This window comes from Lissotriton helveticus, chromosome 3_1, assembly GCF_964261635.1.
Source record: "Lissotriton helveticus chromosome 3_1, aLisHel1.1, whole genome shotgun sequence".
Taxonomy (NCBI): domain Eukaryota; kingdom Metazoa; phylum Chordata; class Amphibia; order Caudata; family Salamandridae; genus Lissotriton; species Lissotriton helveticus.
In genome coordinates, this window is record NC_136061.1 from 1001627071 (window position 1) to 1001644737 (window position 17667).

Below are 17667 nucleotides of genomic sequence, written 5' to 3' on the forward strand. Positions count from 1 at the left end.
GGAGGAAGACCCCATATGTTATCCAATGTACCACTCTGGGGTGGGATAGGCAAGGCTGCACGAACCAGATGGTCCTTAATATTTTTGGACTTTTTAAATGCAAAAAGGGGTTTTTCAAGTTGAAGACGCCCTGCATTGACCACCGGCCAATGTTTCTTGATACTCTTGGTTATAGAATTCGAGGCAGGGGAAAAAGTGGTAACACAGACCAGCCGGTTCTGTGTTCTCTTGGTTTTAGGTTCAAGTAGTACATCCCTCGGGCAATACCACGCCCGTTTAAGAGAGGAACGGATTAACTTCCTTGGGTAGCCTCTTGCCCTCAACTTGGCGCTCAGAATTTCTGCCTCCTTAAAATAGTCCTCCTTCAGATAACAATTCCTACGTAGTCTGAGGAACTGAGAATATGGCAATGAATCTCAAAGGGCACGTGGGTGGTGACTTTGGTAATTTAAAAGAGTGTTCCGTTCGGTAGACTTTCTGTATAGACTCGTGATACGGTGACCATCCTTCTCCTGTATATTTAGATCTAGAAATGGAATATTGGAGTGACTGGTGGATAGCGTGTAAGTTAAACCACTACAGTTACTATTCAGCCAATGTAGGAATGAAGGAAGTAAATCTTCAGAATTGATCCAGATCATAAAAATATCGTCGATATATCGCTTCCATAGTATGATACCACTATGGAAGGGATTAGTAGACGTCAGAATATTATCCGCATTCCAGAATGGCCAGGTTAGGGACAAAAATTGCCCCCATAGATGTTCCTTTGATCTGGCCAAATTATTGGCCCTCAAACAGGAAATAGTTTTTAGTCAAACAAATCTCGAGTAATTGTAAGATAAACAAAGTGGGCATTTGATGGGGCCTAGGGAGTTTGTTAAGGACATCCTGAATGACAAGGATAGAGTCATTTTGAGGGATATTGGTATACAATGACTCCACATCCAGAGTACAAAGTACACTGGACGTGGGGTCAAAAGGATACTCCTCTATTATATTAATCATATGCATACTGTCACGTATGTAACATTCTGTTGTTGGTACACAGTCTTTGATGAAATGATTAACAAATAAGCCTAAGGGTTCTAACACCGAACCACAACCGGACACTATGGGCCTTCCAGGTGGATGCTCGGCATTTTTATGAACCTTCGGGAGTGTGTATAACACCGGAATCCTTGGTGATTTAGCATTAAGGAACAGATACTCCTTTTTACTGAGAAAGCCATGGTCCAAACCTTCAGTGGTAACCTCAGCTATCAATTTCTGTATGTCTTTAGTTGGATTTTTTGAAAGTTTGACATCATGTTCTGGATTATCAAGTTGACGCTTAATTTCAGTCTTGTAAGTGTCCAAATCCTGCATAACAATACCTCCGCCCTTATCGGCAGGTTTAATGATAAAATTAGGATTGGATTTCAAGTTTAATAACGCCTTCTTTTCTTCCAAAGAGATGTTCTATGGAATGAAAGAATGGAGTTTTTCAAGGTTGGTTATGTCATTCAAGACAAGCTTCTCAAATGTGAGAAGCTCAGCCGGGACCATATTGCCCGTTGGTGAGAAAGTCGATGGTGGTTTGAAAGGAGTACTTGAGATTGGTAAAGGTTGAGGATTTAACAAGAAGAAGGCATGCAAACTCAATTTGCGGAAAAACCTAAGCAGTTCGGTTTGAACTTCCAGGTAATTCGGACGAGTAGTTGTGACAAATGAAAGTCCTTTACTTAACAAGGACAGCTCACTGTTGGACAATAGATGTTGTGTAAGATTAAAAATTGGGAGCGTATTATTGTAGGGTACAGTTTCAAGCCCTTCATTAGACCGAGCCATCCGCGGGATGTTTAAATCTACCATTGGTAGTGTTGTCGTCTGGTGTTGCGTTCGCCAGGTGGATAAGGCCACCGCTGTGGTTGCTTGGCTTTCCCTCTCTTTGGGGGGTCTGACTGGCCTCAGGCTAAAAAAGGAACCCTATTGGAAGGGCCAGGTGTTTCACTTTGGTCTGAGCTGTCAGATGACTCAGCCGAGGTATCGGAAAAGCCAACAAATGTTTGTCTTTTATTATAGCGACCCCAAGGTTTCAAGTTATGATTTTGAGGGCCAGTATACCTTCTATTTGTATAGGGCAATATGGTCCCGGCTGAGCTTCTCACATTTGAGAAGCTTGTCTTGAATGACATAACCAACCTTGAAAAACGCCATTCTTTCATTCCATATAACATCTCTTTGGAAGAAAAGAAGGCGTTATTAAACTTGAAATCCAATCCTAATTTTATCATTAAACCTGCCGAGAAGGGCGGAGGTATTGTTATGCAGGATTTGGACACTTACAAGACTGAAATTAAGCGTCAACTTGATAATCCAGAACATTATGTCAAACTTTCAAAAAATCCAACTAAAGACATACAGAAATTGATAGCTGAGGTTCCCACTGAAGGTTTGGACCTTGGCTTTCTCAGTAAAAAGGAGTATCTGTTCCTTAATGCTAAATCACCAAGGATTCCGGTGTTATACACACTCCCGAAGGTTCATAAAAACGCCGAGCATCCACCTGGAAGGCCCATAGTGTCCGGTTGTGGTTCGGCGTTAGAACCCTTAGGCTTATTTGTTAATCATTTCATCAAAGACTGTGTACCAACAACAGAAGTAAATCCACATTTGTAAAGCGCACAATCACCCGTAAAGGTCTCTAGGCGCTGGGGGCCATCAGGAAGATTAATCAAGCTATTGCCCAGAGTCACATGGTGCTGGGCTAATCTGCCGCCGGTGCTCGGGATCGAACCGTGATCCCCAGATTCCGGAGTCAGTCGCCCTGGCCGCGGCGCCACACCTCTTCCTAGAATATTACATACGTGACAGTATGCATATGATTAATATAATAGAGGAGTATCCTTTTGACCCCACGTCCAGTGTACTTTGTACTCTGGATGTGGAGTCATTGTATACCAATATCCCTCAAAATGACTCTATCCATGTCATTCAGGATGTTCTTAACAAACGCCCTAGGCCCCATCAAATTCCCACTTTGTTTATCTTACAATTACTCGAAATTTGTTTGACTAAAAACTATTTCCTGTTTGATGGCCAATATTTTGGCCAGATCAAAGGAACATCTATGGGGGCAAATTTTCCCCCTAACCTGGCCATTCTGTACATTGACAGTCTGGAATGCGGACGTATTCTGACGTCTACTAATCCCTTCCATAGTGGTATCACACTATGGAAGCGATATATCGACGATATTTTTATGATCTGGATCAATTCTGAAGATTTACTTCCTTCATTCCTACATTGGCTGAATAGTAACTGTAGTGGTTTAACTTACACGCTATCCACCAGTCACTCCAATATTCCGTTTCTAGATCTAAATATACAGGAGAAGGATGGTCACCGTATCACGAGTCTATACAGAAAGTCTACCGAACGGAACACTCTTTTAAATTACCAAAGTCACCACCCACGTGCCCTTCGAGATTCATTGCCATATTCTCAGTTCCTCAGACTACGTAGGAATTGTTATCTGAAGGAGGACTATTTTAAGGAGGCAGAAATTCTGAGCTCCAAGTTAAGGGCAAGAGGCTACCCACGGAAGTTAATCCGTTCCTCTCTTAAACGGGCGTGGTATTGCCCGAGGGATGTACTACTTGAACCTAAAACCAAGAGGACACAGAACCGGCTGGTCTGTGTTACCACTTTTTCCCCTGCCTCGAATTCTATAACCAAGAGTATCAAGAAACATTGGCCGGTGGTCAATGCAGGGCGTCTTCAATTGAAAAACCCCTTTTTGCATTTAAAAAGTCCAAAAATATTAAGGACCATCTGGTTCGTGCAGCCTTGCCTATCCCACCCCAGAGTGGTACATTGGATAACATATGGGGTCTTCCCCCTCTGACTGGGCATGTTAAGTGTGGTAATTGCTCAATGTGTGACACTACTGTGAAGGGCAAAGATTTTTGTTTCAATGATGTTAAGCATGTACGGAAACAGTTTTCCAATTGCAATATCGTAAATGCCATATATGCAATCATCTGTCCTTGCGCAAAGATTTACATAGGGCAGACAACCCAGAAGGCCAGATTGAGAATGTGTCAACATAGGAGTAGGATACGTTGCAAGACTCCAAATGCCCCCTTGGTTTAACATTTTACTGAATTTTCACATACTGAGTTGGATTTCAAGTGGACAATCATCTCCTTGATCAAGTTGCCGCCTCATGGGGCGGATCTACAACGTCTCCTCAATAAGGAAGAACTCTCTTGGATTTTGAAAACTAAAAGCCTTCACAGTGGCCTTAACAGGATGGAGGACTGGACTTCATTAATTTGATTTCTAGAAATCTTATTCTGTGTTGCTATGATGTACTAAAATAATGATGTGTCCTCTTGTATTAGGGTCTTGTTTTGTAATAGTGGCCATATGTCATATTGTCATTTGATTAATTGTCACCGCTCTGCTTCCCTTTTTTTCACTTCCCCCTTTTTTCACTTCCCCTGCACCACTCAGCCTTGGCCGATTTTTGCACCTCACCTACTTTACTAATATGACCGCCAATTTTTATCTGTAATTTTATTGGGGTAATTGATACAATTTACCTGTTATGGCCCCCATTTTTGGTTTGCCACGCAACAGTGGTCAGAAGTAATACAGTCACTCCCCTTCGTACCTACATCATTCAGCCTTGGCTGATCGTTCTCAATTTTCTAACCATTACTTCTTAACTACGCTAATATGGCCGCAATTCCCAACCTGTAACTCTATTGGCTATACTGTTATCACGTGACAAGGAATACCTCCATTTCTGTCGTCAGCATGAATTCTCTTTGATCGCGAGGTGTTTCCCACGACGGACAAGGACCCCCATTGAGGACCTGTACCCTTACTGGATACGGTAAGCCCAATTTGCCGTGTCGCTGATCCTATATCCTTACACCCCTTCAGTACCCACTGGGCTTATCGTTAATTATCTCTACGTCCTTCTGCTTCCTTGTAGAACTGCCTGACATTGTGATACCGCAATAGCGGTTCCCGGGTAAAAAAATATTCTTTTAGCCCGCATGGTGTTTTTGTATCTCCTGCTTATTGGCTAATCCCGTGTTATGTTTCTTCATAGGTGTGGCAACACGCCATAATCTATAATTGTAACTACTAAGCCTATACGGCGTCCCGCGGTAAGCTGTGTTCAATGCGAACAATTGCATGCCCCTTTTGCCCATCTTTCTTTTCTGTCCTTCGCCCTCCCAATTCTTACGGGATTAATCATTCCTTGCGCAGCTATGGTATCATTTCACTCTTGGATGCGAACCTGATGTCTACACGGTTGCTTGGCTATTGCACCTGTTACCACTTACTCAATCCCCCTCGCCATCGCATGTCACCACCTACGCAATCCCCTTCACTTCCTCTGCATGTACAGTCATTAGATGGCTAATATCACTTGAGGGCTTTAAGTATACTGCTCAGAATTTTACGGTCACGTGCACAATTTTGCATGACTTCGTATGACAGTGTTTCAATGTGCTAAAAAACGGTGATGGATCAAGCCCTGATCTTTTGACTGGGTATGAGTGTTCTGTTTAATTCAGATGCTCTGTCCATCACCACCCCCCTTTTATGAATCAAACAATGTGAACATTCACCCTCAGTTACAAAAACCTGGGTTAAATCCATTGCTCTTTTGCTTACCATGCCACCCCAGTTTGACCCCGCCATATGCAAATGAGTCTTCACCCTGTTCCCTATGGGAATAGTCCAGCCCGAACTGTAGAGCCAGGTCCACTCGAAACCGGTCCCAGGATACTTGTTTCTGGTTCAGGGAGTACCTGGCTTTGCAGTTCGTGCTAGACTGTCCCCATGAGGAACAGGGTCAAGACTGATTTTCATATGGCTGAGTCCAAACTTGGGTGGCGTGGTGAGCAAACCCAGATCTTTGTGACTAGGGGTGAATGGTTACATTGTTCAGCATTCTGTCCATCAGTTGTCAATTTTGCTTAAGTCATTCACCCCAGACACCAACTTCACCCTTAAGGAACACAGTGCCAAAAAAGCAAAGGCTTCCTAGTACTAGCTCTGTCTTCTAAAGAAAGTCAACCCGTTTCTTCCAAAAACCGATTGCAAAACTGCTGTTCAAGCCCTCATACTCCTACATCTGAATAGTGGTAAAGCTTTTCCTTTAACTTGTGCATCATTAGCCCTGCAAAAACTCTCACAGTGGCTAGTGACATGGTGGCTGAACAGGAGTTGGCTGGCTATGGCACTACCTTTTTCTCACATATATTGTGCCTCTGTGGCTCAAAGCACCTGATAGAAAGAACACTCAGTAGAACAGACTAGTTTGATGGGAGGACACACTTAATCAATGTTAGACGAGATGGGCAACACAACAATCACCAATTTGATGAGTTGCAGGGGCCAGGAAGTTGTAAGAGCAGCAGCAGAAGTAAGGCGAGTCCCAAGATAACATAGGAGCCACATTAATCAAATAAATTAAAAAGAGCTTACAGACTATTGATCAGAAAATAGATACCTTTAACCACCCACGAGACCAGACCAGTTAAAGGAAATAATTGATAAACATAACATTCGTCTGACTGCGGCAGAAACATGAATATCAGACATTAAAGTACTTCAGTGCAGAGACACCCATTTATGCAAGAAAGGGCCAAACACAGGGAAGCTGAGCCCTGCTTGCTTCTGTAAGCGGTATGTAAAGAGCTTAATGCACAGAGGGACGATGTCGATGTGATAGGAGTACCTACCTGGGCTTGATGGGATACAGCAAGAAGGGCCGGGGCTATTCTACATAACACCCCTGTAACAAATAAAGAATGTAATACTCTCCTCCCACTTACACTTGGAAAAACCTTCCGGAAATAAGCAATGGAAACTGACCTTTTGGGTGATCTTTTTCCAAATGGGATATACATGGATCTGGCTTAAAGTGTTCCGTATTTCAATGAAGTGATGGAAATTTACACCTCTGTAACTCATCCTGTTGCTGCTTCTGGGGATCACTACAGTTCTTTCTGTTAGATCAGGAGTCCGTTTCCGGTGTATTAAATTGCTATATAAGGTATCATTGGCTGTAATTGTACTTAATTTAAGACCGATTTATTGGGCTGCTAAACTATTGTGCTACTGTTCATTAAAATATACTAATTTAGATGATGTGTGATATATTTAATCATCGAATCCGTGTCGTCCAGGAATGTACTATTTTTCTTAGTGTCATAAATGCACGTTGTTATGTTGTTACTGTATTGAGACTTCCATTTATTTCGAAGTCTATTCTTACTTGTGGGAAGGTTGTTTGTTAGTTTTACTGCCATCTGAGGAAAATGACTCTGAAAACTTAGATGTATCATTTCAGTTTATGTTACATCGTATCAAACTCTGGAGTTAAAGGAAGCTAATGCAGTTTTTATCCTTTCTTTACATAGGCTTGCTTTTCAAAAATAGGGATTTCACATGCGCATGACACATTTGTTTGTTGTTTGATAAGAGCACATGGGTAAACTATTCTAATCTGTCATTTGGAAAGAACCCGATCTTCCTCGTGGTGATGAAGTGCGTGTACAGCAGTTTGTTTGCAGTCATTCTTTGAGGAGCTGTAGGACGTCAGAGAAACAAAGTATTCCTTCCCAGAAAGACGCCTGTCCGAGCACTGTTAATTAATGCAACTTTAGTGATTCGTTAATCAGTTCTGCATTAAATAAGTATACATAATGTATGTTCTCCAGAAACTTAAATTGTACAATCGTGTGTGCATCCTGAAAAGAGGCCAGTAGATGGCAGTGTTTGAGGCTAAGGCTTATTTCATGCTTCTTTAGGTCATGTGTTGACTTCAGTAACGCATCTAACTTAGATAACTCCAGTAAACATTACCCAGCAGGGGTTAACATTGGTGCACTGGACTTTGCTATATTTGTGATCAAAGTTAGCTTTCCTGGTGTCCATTTCACTTGATCCAGTCTGCAGAAGACAGACCCACCATTCATTTCCATACCAAAGCTATTAGGTTTTTTACTGCTAAGAGATTCCGATTTGTAAATGAAGCTAAATGTTTCTCCTTCTTTTTCTTCTGTATTAATCTTAAATACAAATCTTCCGTCAAATTTTGCTCTGAAGGTCTGTGAACTCTACAGCAAGCCACTTTTGCCCTAATTTCCATGTAATCTTACAGCTCCATCCTCTATGGTAGATGATAGATGTTTGCTCTTGGGGTATGTTACCCTTTGGGATTTGTTAGAAATTTAGTTTATTTTCTTTAATACTTCTAGTGTTAGAGATGCCCTTTTCAAATACTTCAGTTGTATAATATTTTAGCGACATGCACTTCTTCTTGTACTTATTCCTCACATTTATTTATTACAATTAATATTTTCATCCTGTCTACCAAGAAGATATACTCCTCCTGTGTTTTCCTTTTCTCTTTCTTAGTGCCCAGTATTATTACCTCCATAAGCTTTCCCGAAGTCATTTTAAAAAATGGCCATTAGGCAAACGTCTTAAAATAATTGTATGTTCCTGCCCACTCTGTTCCAGATCAAATGCACCACTTCTGAGACTGTGGGACATAGGTTATTGTAGTAGAGAGGGAGTTCCTTAATTTCTTTTGGATGCATTTTCCTCAATTCTCCTTCTGTGCCATCCATTCCATTCCATGTTGCAACCGTGCAACCATGAAATATAGCTCAAGGTTTGAAAACGTCTCCCCCATACTGTAGCATTTTGATTCTTCTCTTCTTGTACTGATTCCACCCAACGCTAGACTACTTGGATGTCCATCTAGGCTTTTGAAAAATATATCGCCCAAACAGATACAAGACAAATACAATAGAAAAAGTAAAGTAGCTAAGGGACAACAACTTTATCAAATCCATGCAGACCATCTGAGATAGTTGTAGCATAAGTGCCAGCCCTCCTTATTCCCTGTATTTAAACACACTGGATGCCCACTGTGTGGAGGATTTTCTATTGGTGAGCCATTTTCTCCAGCCAAGCTTTCCACGTAAAATAAGTTAGATTTGTCCAATTTGAACTATAAGATGGACACAATCCCAAATCTGCCTCACTCTTCTAGGGGAATACTCGCCAGTGGGGCTCTTGTAGACGAAATGCTTCTGCATGGTTATTACCTTCTATTTCTGTTCCCTTTGAGATTCTCAAACTTGTTTTACAGGATTCATTCTGGTAGTTTTACCACCAGTACCAGCAAAATTGGTTTACTATGGGCATTCCTCCCTTTTTTGTGTCTACTCCATCCATTCGTCTTATACATCCCTCCCTAATCTGGCATAAGATCCTATACAGTTATAGAACTGTCTGACATCCTTAAAATAAGACGTCCCATTGTAATATTTTCCAGTACTATAAAAAGGAAGATCTAGCGTAGGCCAAAAAGCTTTTTTACTTATTAAGAACAATAATTTCAATCCAAAGGACAGCAATTTTATTTGCTTAAATATGCCGGATAATTCACAAATTTGCTGTCTTGTACACCGGAATAAATCAATATTTATCACGATACATGAGCCATATTAATATCAGTGGTCTTCTTAGAAGAGACTTGGGAGACTCTTACACTGTCATCTGCATGGTCCATTTCAGTAATAGAAACAGTGCTAGCCATTAATAGTCATCATTTTGTTTCTGGAGTCATAATACCACATTCCATGATTGTATTTATTTATTATTTATTTTATATTCTTCTATAGCGCCTGAATAGACCCCCGAAGGGGTATCTCCGCGCTTTGCCAGTAAGAATATCCTCAGATAGATATGGGTAGTACATATAAACAGAGAGGGATCAAATGCTGGGGAATAGGTACGTTTTTAAGACCTTACGAAAGGTCAGATGGTTAGTGAGTATTCTCATCTCAGAAGGTAGGGAGTTCCAGAGCTTTGGTCCAAGATGGGCCAGAGCTCGCCCTCCTTGTCTGGACCTCTTTATTCTGGGCACCTGCAGAAGCTGCTGGCTGCCGGAACGAAGGGTGCGTCCAGGGGCATAGGGCAGGAAGATGTTGGCCAGATATTTTGGGCCTTTGCCTATCATGCTTTTGTGGATAGTGCATAATGTCTTAAAATGTACTCGTGCCCTCACTGGCAGCCAGTGGAGCCTAATCAGCAGAGGGAGGGAGGGAGTCCTAGGAGGGGCATTGAGGACTACCCTCGCTGCCGTGTTTTGAATCACTTGCAACTTTTTGAGCTGCCCTTCGTTCGCTCCTAGAAGGAGGCCGTTGCAGTAATCCACTCTGCTGATGACTAATGCCTGCACGAGTGTTTTCCTATGGCAGTCTGGCAGATAGGGGAACACTCTTCTTAACATTCCAATAGCTTGGAAGCAGGTGCTCGCCACCTGGTTTACATGGTCCTTGTAGGTGAGTGTCTGGTCTAATAACACTCCAAGGTTTCTCACCATGCTTTTAGGGCTGGGAACAGGGCCTAATTCCAGGGGCCACCAATCCGGTGTCCAGTGTGTTGCTGCATGCCCAAACAACATTACCTCAGTTTTTCCGATATTACATTGGAGGCAATTTAATGACATCCATGTGGATATTGCTTTCATCCCCTCTGCAAAAGATGTTTGTATTGCAGGAGTTAGATCTTTAAAGGGAAAGAGGAGTTGGGTGTCGTCCGCATACGACACTGGTGTAAACCCAAATGATCTTGCTAAAGTGGCCAAGGGGGCCACGTACACGTTGAAGAGTGTAGGACTTAAGCAAGAGCCCTGTGGCACTCCCTTGTTGAGCTCTCTATGGATGGATTTGTGGGAGCCCAGCCTGACCTCTTGAGAACGGCCTGACAGGAAGCTCTCCATCCATGTCAGTGCCACTCCCTCCAGTCCTACGCCCTTTAGTCGTTCAAGAAGCACTTTGTGAGACACCGTATCGAAAGCGGCGGAGAGATCCAACAGCACCAGGATCATAGAGCTACCTCCATCCAGTGCCATTCTGATGTTATTGGTCACTGTTTGGAGGGCTGATTCGGTGCTGTGGTCCGGCCTGAAACCAGATTGGGAATAGTCCAGGCCCTCCGTCGCTTCGAGATGTTGTGACAGATAGGTGTTCACATGCTTCTCAGCTATTTTGCTGATGTGTGGCAGGAGCGAGATGGGGCGCAAGTTGGAGAGGTCGGTCCATGGGGATGCAGCTTTCTTGCGTATTGGGTTTACCACCGCCCTTTTCCACTCTGCCGGGACACGTCCTTTAGTAAGAGAGATATTAATAATCTTTTGTATAAAGGGGCCCAGGAGAGGGATCAGGGGTGGAACCATCTTGGCAGGGAGGAGGTCATTTGGAGATCCTGATTTAATGTGAGTAATGAGATGAGGAAGATCTGTACTTTCAATGGGGGGAAAAAATTACAATGGGTGTGGGTTATCTTTAGGCAGAGTTAGAGATGTGATCTTATTGATATCGCTCATGCTGTTCATGCTGTTATTGGCGGCCACTATTTTCTCATATATGTTGTTTATTTTACTCTCAAAAAACGATGATATGTCGTCGCATAAAATCTGTGAGAACTCCTCAGGGCTCTCACATGCGGCGGGTTTGATGAAGTTTTGAAGGATTTTAAAGAGCTCCTTAGGGCAGTTAACAGCTTCTTCCAGCTGTTGCAGAAGACGATTTTTTTCGGGCCGTTCTGATGTTTTTGTAGTAAATGGATTGAGCAAGACGGAAGACCGCTCTAATCTCCTCAGTCTTATGCTTCCTCCATTTTTTTTCGGCTTGCCTACATTTCTGTTTTTGCTCCCTTAGCTCCTGAGTGTACCAACTTTCTTGTTTAGAAGAGGGGTACTCTTTGTATAGCTTTAAAGGGGCCAGGGTGTCAATGGCTTGCTTAATTGAGCCTGTGAATTTTTCCAGTGCTGTGTCTGCTGTGTCTTCTGCTAATATGGTGGGTTCTACCCAAATTTCCCGTAGGTTACTTAAGGAGATTTTGTGCCATTGGCGGCGCCAGGTCTGAGGAAAGGGTCCTTTGTTACTAAGTTTTTTGGGGATTGAGAATGAAAATTGTAGAAGAAAATGGTCTGTCCATAGGATCTCTCTTGCTGGAAGACAGTTGATCTTTGAACAGTTGGAGAGGACAAGGTCTAGCGTGTGGCCACCACTGTGCGTGGGTCCGGTGTTTTTTATCTCTAGACCTAGATTTAACAGGTCGGTGATAAGGGAGTGAGATTCAGGTAGAGTTGGTTGATCTACATGAGTGTTAAAATCCCCTAGAAGGATAAAATCTTCGTTGGATTTTAGTTGGGGCGCTAGCAACTCTTGGAGGAGGAGGGGGAAGTCTGGGTTTGATCCTGGGGGACGATAAGCCAGAGCTCCTTTCCAAAATGTGTGGCTTTTAAGATCAATTTTGAAAAACATGATTTCAAGTAGTGGACTTTGATATTGCGAAAATACAGTGACCCTTAAGTCATCCTTATATATGATTGCTAGGCCACCGCCAGTCTTCCCTTCTCTATCTAGGTGTTTGAGTTTATATCCGATTGGGATCCCCATTGTTACAGCAGTGATGGTGTGGGGCTTCATCCAGGTTTCAGTGATGAAACATATGTCTGGCTGGATAGAGTGTATCAGATCCCATACCTCATGCTGGTGTTTGGGCAGGGATCTTACGTTAAGAAGGAAAGACTTCAACCTTATTGCGGGAGCTTCTACTTCAGATGGACTGTGATTACAGAGCAATCGATGATGACATTCTAAACAAGAAAAGGCTCCCTCCACAGTATGCCATGGTATTTTCGTGCTGCATGCGGACAGCGGTTTTAGGGCTAATAAGGATTGAGTAGAGTAGGTGACAAAGTGTGGATTCATACCTGATTGTGATAATATAGAAGGCGCAACGGCTGTGGCCCCTGGCCCCGTCCTGTCGCGGACGGGCGCAGACGGGCAGCTCTTTGGCGGGTCTTCGGCGGGGCTGCGCGCGATCGCTGCGCGCTTGAAAGGGCGCGAGGGCTATATACCGCTGCGTGGATCCACTAGAGCGCTAACCGCTCCCAGTGGACCAGGAAGTGTACAGGAAGTGAGTAGAAAGCCTACCACCCCCTTGTTACCGTGGGAGGCGGCAGCCTAGCGCTTTCACCCACCGAGGATCACGCTAGGATATCTGGAAGCTGAGTTTCTTCTTGGTGAGTGCGTGCGGTGTAAGCAATGCGCTCCAATTTTAAAAATACACTTTCGTGTTATGTCAGTAAAATAATGCCACAATTCAAATTACATTTGTTTGTTTTTAAAAATTATGCTGGTACCAATTCCCCACACGCTCTCCTTACATGAGGCGACCGGCAAGCGGGTTGGAGACACTGCCACCGTCTCCTTCCCGCAGCGAGCACCTCCAGGCGCTCCGCCTATATACCGCTGCGTGGATCCACTAGAGCGCTAACCGCTCCCAGTGGACCAGGAAGTGTACAGGAAGTGAGTAGAAAGCCTACCACCCCCTTGTTACCGTGGGAGGCGGCAGCCTAGCGCTTTCACCCACCGAGGATCACGCTAGGATATCTGGAAGCTGAGTTTCTTCTTGGTGAGTGCGTGCGGTGTAAGCAATGCGCTCCAATTTTAAAAATACACTTTCGTGTTATGTCAGTAAAATAATGCCACAATTCAAATTACATTTGTTTGTTTTTAAAAATTATGCTGGTACCAATTCCCCACACGCTCTCCTTACATGAGGCGACCGGCAAGCGGGTTGGAGACACTGCCACCGTCTCCTTCCCGCAGCGAGCACCTCCAGGCGCTCCGCCTATATACCGCTGCGTGGATCCACTAGAGCGCTAACCGCTCCCAGTGGACCAGGAAGTGTACAGGAAGTGAGTAGAAAGCCTACCACCCCCTTGTTACCGTGGGAGGCGGCAGCCTAGCGCTTTCACCCACCGAGGATCACGCTAGGATATCTGGAAGCTGAGTTTCTTCTTGGTGAGTGCGTGCGGTGTAAGCAATGCGCTCCAATTTTAAAAATACACTTTCGTGTTATGTCAGTAAAATAATGCCACAATTCAAATTACATTTGTTTGTTTTTAAAAATTATGCTGGTACCAATTCCCCACACGCTCTCCTTACATGAGGCGACCGGCAAGCGGGTTGGAGACACTGCCACCGTCTCCTTCCCGCAGCGAGCACCTCCAGGCGCTCCGCCTATATACCGCTGCGTGGATCCACTAGAGCGCTAACCGCTCCCAGTGGACCAGGAAGTGTACAGGAAGTGAGTAGAAAGCCTACCACCCCCTTGTTACCGTGGGAGGCGGCAGCCTAGCGCTTTCACCCACCGAGGATCACGCTAGGATATCTGGAAGCTGAGTTTCTTCTTGGTGAGTGTGTGCGGTGTAAGCAATGCGCTCCAATTTTAAAAATACACTTTCGTGTTATGTCAGTAAAATAATGCCACAATTCAAATTACATTTGTTTGTTTTTAAAAATTATGCTGGTACCAATTCCCCACACGCTCTCCTTACATGAGGCGACCGGCAAGCGGGTTGGAGACACTGCCACCGTCTCCTTCCCGCCTTGTACAATGCCAGATAAGGGCATTTCTTCCCCTTAGGTCAACTTACGTGTCATATGCGCTCGAGAAGTTGCTTGAGTAGGATAGGAAATGTTTGAGTCCTTGATAATAGTTACATCCATACTAGCAACATCAGTAGCCAGGTATAGGCATCGCATATGTGACAGTTGTAGAACATAAGAGGATCTATCCAGAAAACAAGAAGCAGGGCGATCAGCTCTGCAGGTGTCTCTGTGGTGTGCTATCCTGAATTCCCAATTCAGATGAGATCTAGGTTTTGGCTACAAAAGAGGAGTGACTGATTGTCAAATACTGTCATCCCTGCAGCAGCACGTTTTTCATGTTCCTCTATGTAGACCCGCCTCTTCAGTTACAGGTCAATAGATTGTAAGCAAAAATGCTTCTGTGGCACCTTTTGAGCAAGAACCATTCAGTGAGCCTTTCTGTCTTTCTCCTTCATTGTACACACTTTGAAAGATGATGAATGTTAAATGTTAAATGTAAATTGGTATTTTCGTTGACTTCTGCACTGTTGACATCACTTGAAGATTAGATTTTTTTCTATAATCACAAATATTTACGTAGTTGTGTGGGTGGGTCACATGTCCATTGCAATGATCCTTCCAAAACAATCTAGCCCAAATAAGTTGTTTGCGCAGTGTGATTATTCAGTGTAGAACATTTAACTCAGAGGGTCGCTGCTTTTAATGGCATATACTTTTGAAGTTAACTGGTATCACTGAGGGATAAACTTTGCATCTTGTGTTTGATATATTGTTCTTAATCTGTATTATTTTTTCTTTCATTTAGTGTCTTAATATTGAAAATGATAACCTGGCTAATGTCGACATATTCCCAATTCAAGAAGCCGAGCCACCAGAGACTGACGAGAACTATTCATTCTACAATCCCATGGGGTTGGTTGGGAAAGAAATTGTTGACTCTGATCCCGTTTTTCAATCAAATTTTGTGGGCTCATTCACCAGCACCATGACAGTAGAAGAGGTGACTTATTTGAAAAGTGAACCACTGAACCCCTGTGACGAGGTGTACACCCCTTTCATGGAAGCAGAAGCAAGTGGGAGCATGTCAACCCCAAACAGTAACAATTTGCTCACTGAATTTATGAATGAACCTGTTGACATTTCAGACTTCTCTTTGTGTAAAGCCTTCAATGGAGAGAAGTCAGCAGACACACCATCATTTAATGATTCAGATTCAGGCATTTCAGTGAATGAAAGCCCGAACAGAGCTTCACCGGGGCCTTCTAGCGGTTCATCTCTGTATGGGGATGCCCCTTACAACTACACTGATTCTGAAATGGAAGATATGGACAGTGCTCCACCAAGCGTGGTGCAAAATAACTCTGAAATGCACCCATTACTAATTGCAGAAGATTCAGCCTATCCATCATCACCATCTCAGATGGTAAAGAAGCAGCTCTTGGGTGCAAAGTTAAAAAACTCACCAAAAAAAGAAGTTCCAGCTAGTCCTGGTCCGAACAGATCTCCATTTACAAAAGACAAATATACAAGTCGGTTGGAAGCTCGTTTTACAAGAGATTCTGAACGAGCAAAAGTTCTGCAGATACCTTTTTCTGTAGACCATATAATCAACCTTCCAGTCGATGACTTCAATGATCTTATGTCTAAACACCAACTAAATGATGCCCAGCTTGCACTCATACGCGACATACGCAGAAGAGGCAAAAATAAAGTTGCAGCTCAAAATTGTCGAAAACGGAAACTGGAAAACATTGTCGAGCTGGAGCAAGATTTGGATCAATTAAAAGATGAGAAAGATAAATTGCTTGCTGAAAAAGGAGAGTACAGCAAGAACTTTCAACTTCTGAAAGAGCAGCTGAGTGTCCTATATATTGAGGTCTTCAGCCAACTTCGCGATGAGGATGGCAATCCATACTCTCCTGCTGAGTACTCCTTGCAGCAAACAAAAGACGGAAATGTATTTCTTGTTCCCAAAACCAGGAAAACCGAAAATAATAGAGACTGATTTTTTGTGTGCTTTTGGTGCTTGTGAGGTGTTAGGAAGCCGAAAGAGGTGTAAGGGGTAAAATTGTTAAGCAGATTGAATGAGTATGCCGAAGGGATTGATTTTTCAGACCAAGTGCTTTGTAGTGCTGCACCAGTAGATTTCACTGTGCTGTCAATTGCTAAATAACGCATTTATAGAAGATTCTATGCAACACAAGAAATAACAAGGTTAACAGGTGTATGATAAATACTGAAGTAAACCTACAAATGCAATAAAGTAGTGTGATATGTATGTATGCAAAATCTGTAATCTTTTATATCCGTTAAAAAAACAGTACTTAAAGGACCATTTTGGTTAGTTGCCGTAAAAGTGTAAATAGCGCAATGCATCTTATTTATATACATTTCCTATCTTTTCTTATATTCAAAGATTTATTAAAGAAAGTTGATCTTTACAAAGCTTTAGCATAATTTTTTGCAAGATATTGTATGTAGAATGTTTCATTTTATATATGTAAAATTGAAAAAAATATGTTTTCTTTGTTTTAGTACAGACAGTGGTGCAAATAAAGGAGAAAAGACATTTTTGCCCCATTCATTTTTATTACATTGTTAGGTTCTAGTACGCATATTATCATAACTTGCACAAAAATGCATTGCTATTTTGTTTATTGTTAACTGCTGTTTAACTGTTGTTCTAATGTTCCTACTCGACTACAAATTAATCCAGAAATAATTGCCAATAGACAAGGGCCTCCTGCTTTTGCCAGCTTAGATGAAGAGGGAGTGAATTGTATCAACAGATTTAGAAGAGAATGTAAAATCCGCAGTAGATGGGTCATTTGGCAAGTAGTGTGGCCTAGTACAGTTGTTCTGCAATGTAGCCATGGTTTAATTTTAGTATTGTCTGAGGCGGAGCTCATGCCAAAGTAGCTAGATTTTGTATAGTGGTTTCAAGCTTCTTTAGCAGCCTACTAGATAGGGGTATGGCAGGAGAGAATGATAAAATGTCTTGTGCATGGCATAGTGTTAAGTGGATCAATGTTAGCCACTTAGGAGAGTGGATTTGTTGCTCATGTCGTGTAGGATTTAGAGTTTAGAAACCTTAAAACCTCTATAGAATTTAGCTCGTCACTTGCCCACCGGTGTGCCTTAAGCTGCCCTGGTAGAGGAATATGGT

At 42.8% G+C, this 17667-nt stretch overlaps 1 protein-coding gene across 2 annotated transcripts in view; it reads left to right on the forward strand.

The window, feature by feature from the left end:
* NFE2L2 (NFE2 like bZIP transcription factor 2) overlaps positions 1–17070 on the forward strand; it is a 172370-nt gene extending 155300 nt beyond the window's left edge. For both annotated transcript variants that reach the window (XM_078681515.1, XM_078681514.1), the window contains exon 5: positions 15307–17070. In XM_078681515.1, coding sequence (XP_078537641.1) covers positions 15307–16506 — 1200 coding nt within the window. In that variant the 3' untranslated portion in view covers positions 16507–17070. The remainder of the gene's footprint in view (positions 1–15306) is intronic.
* Positions 17071–17667: the final 597 nt, after the last annotated feature.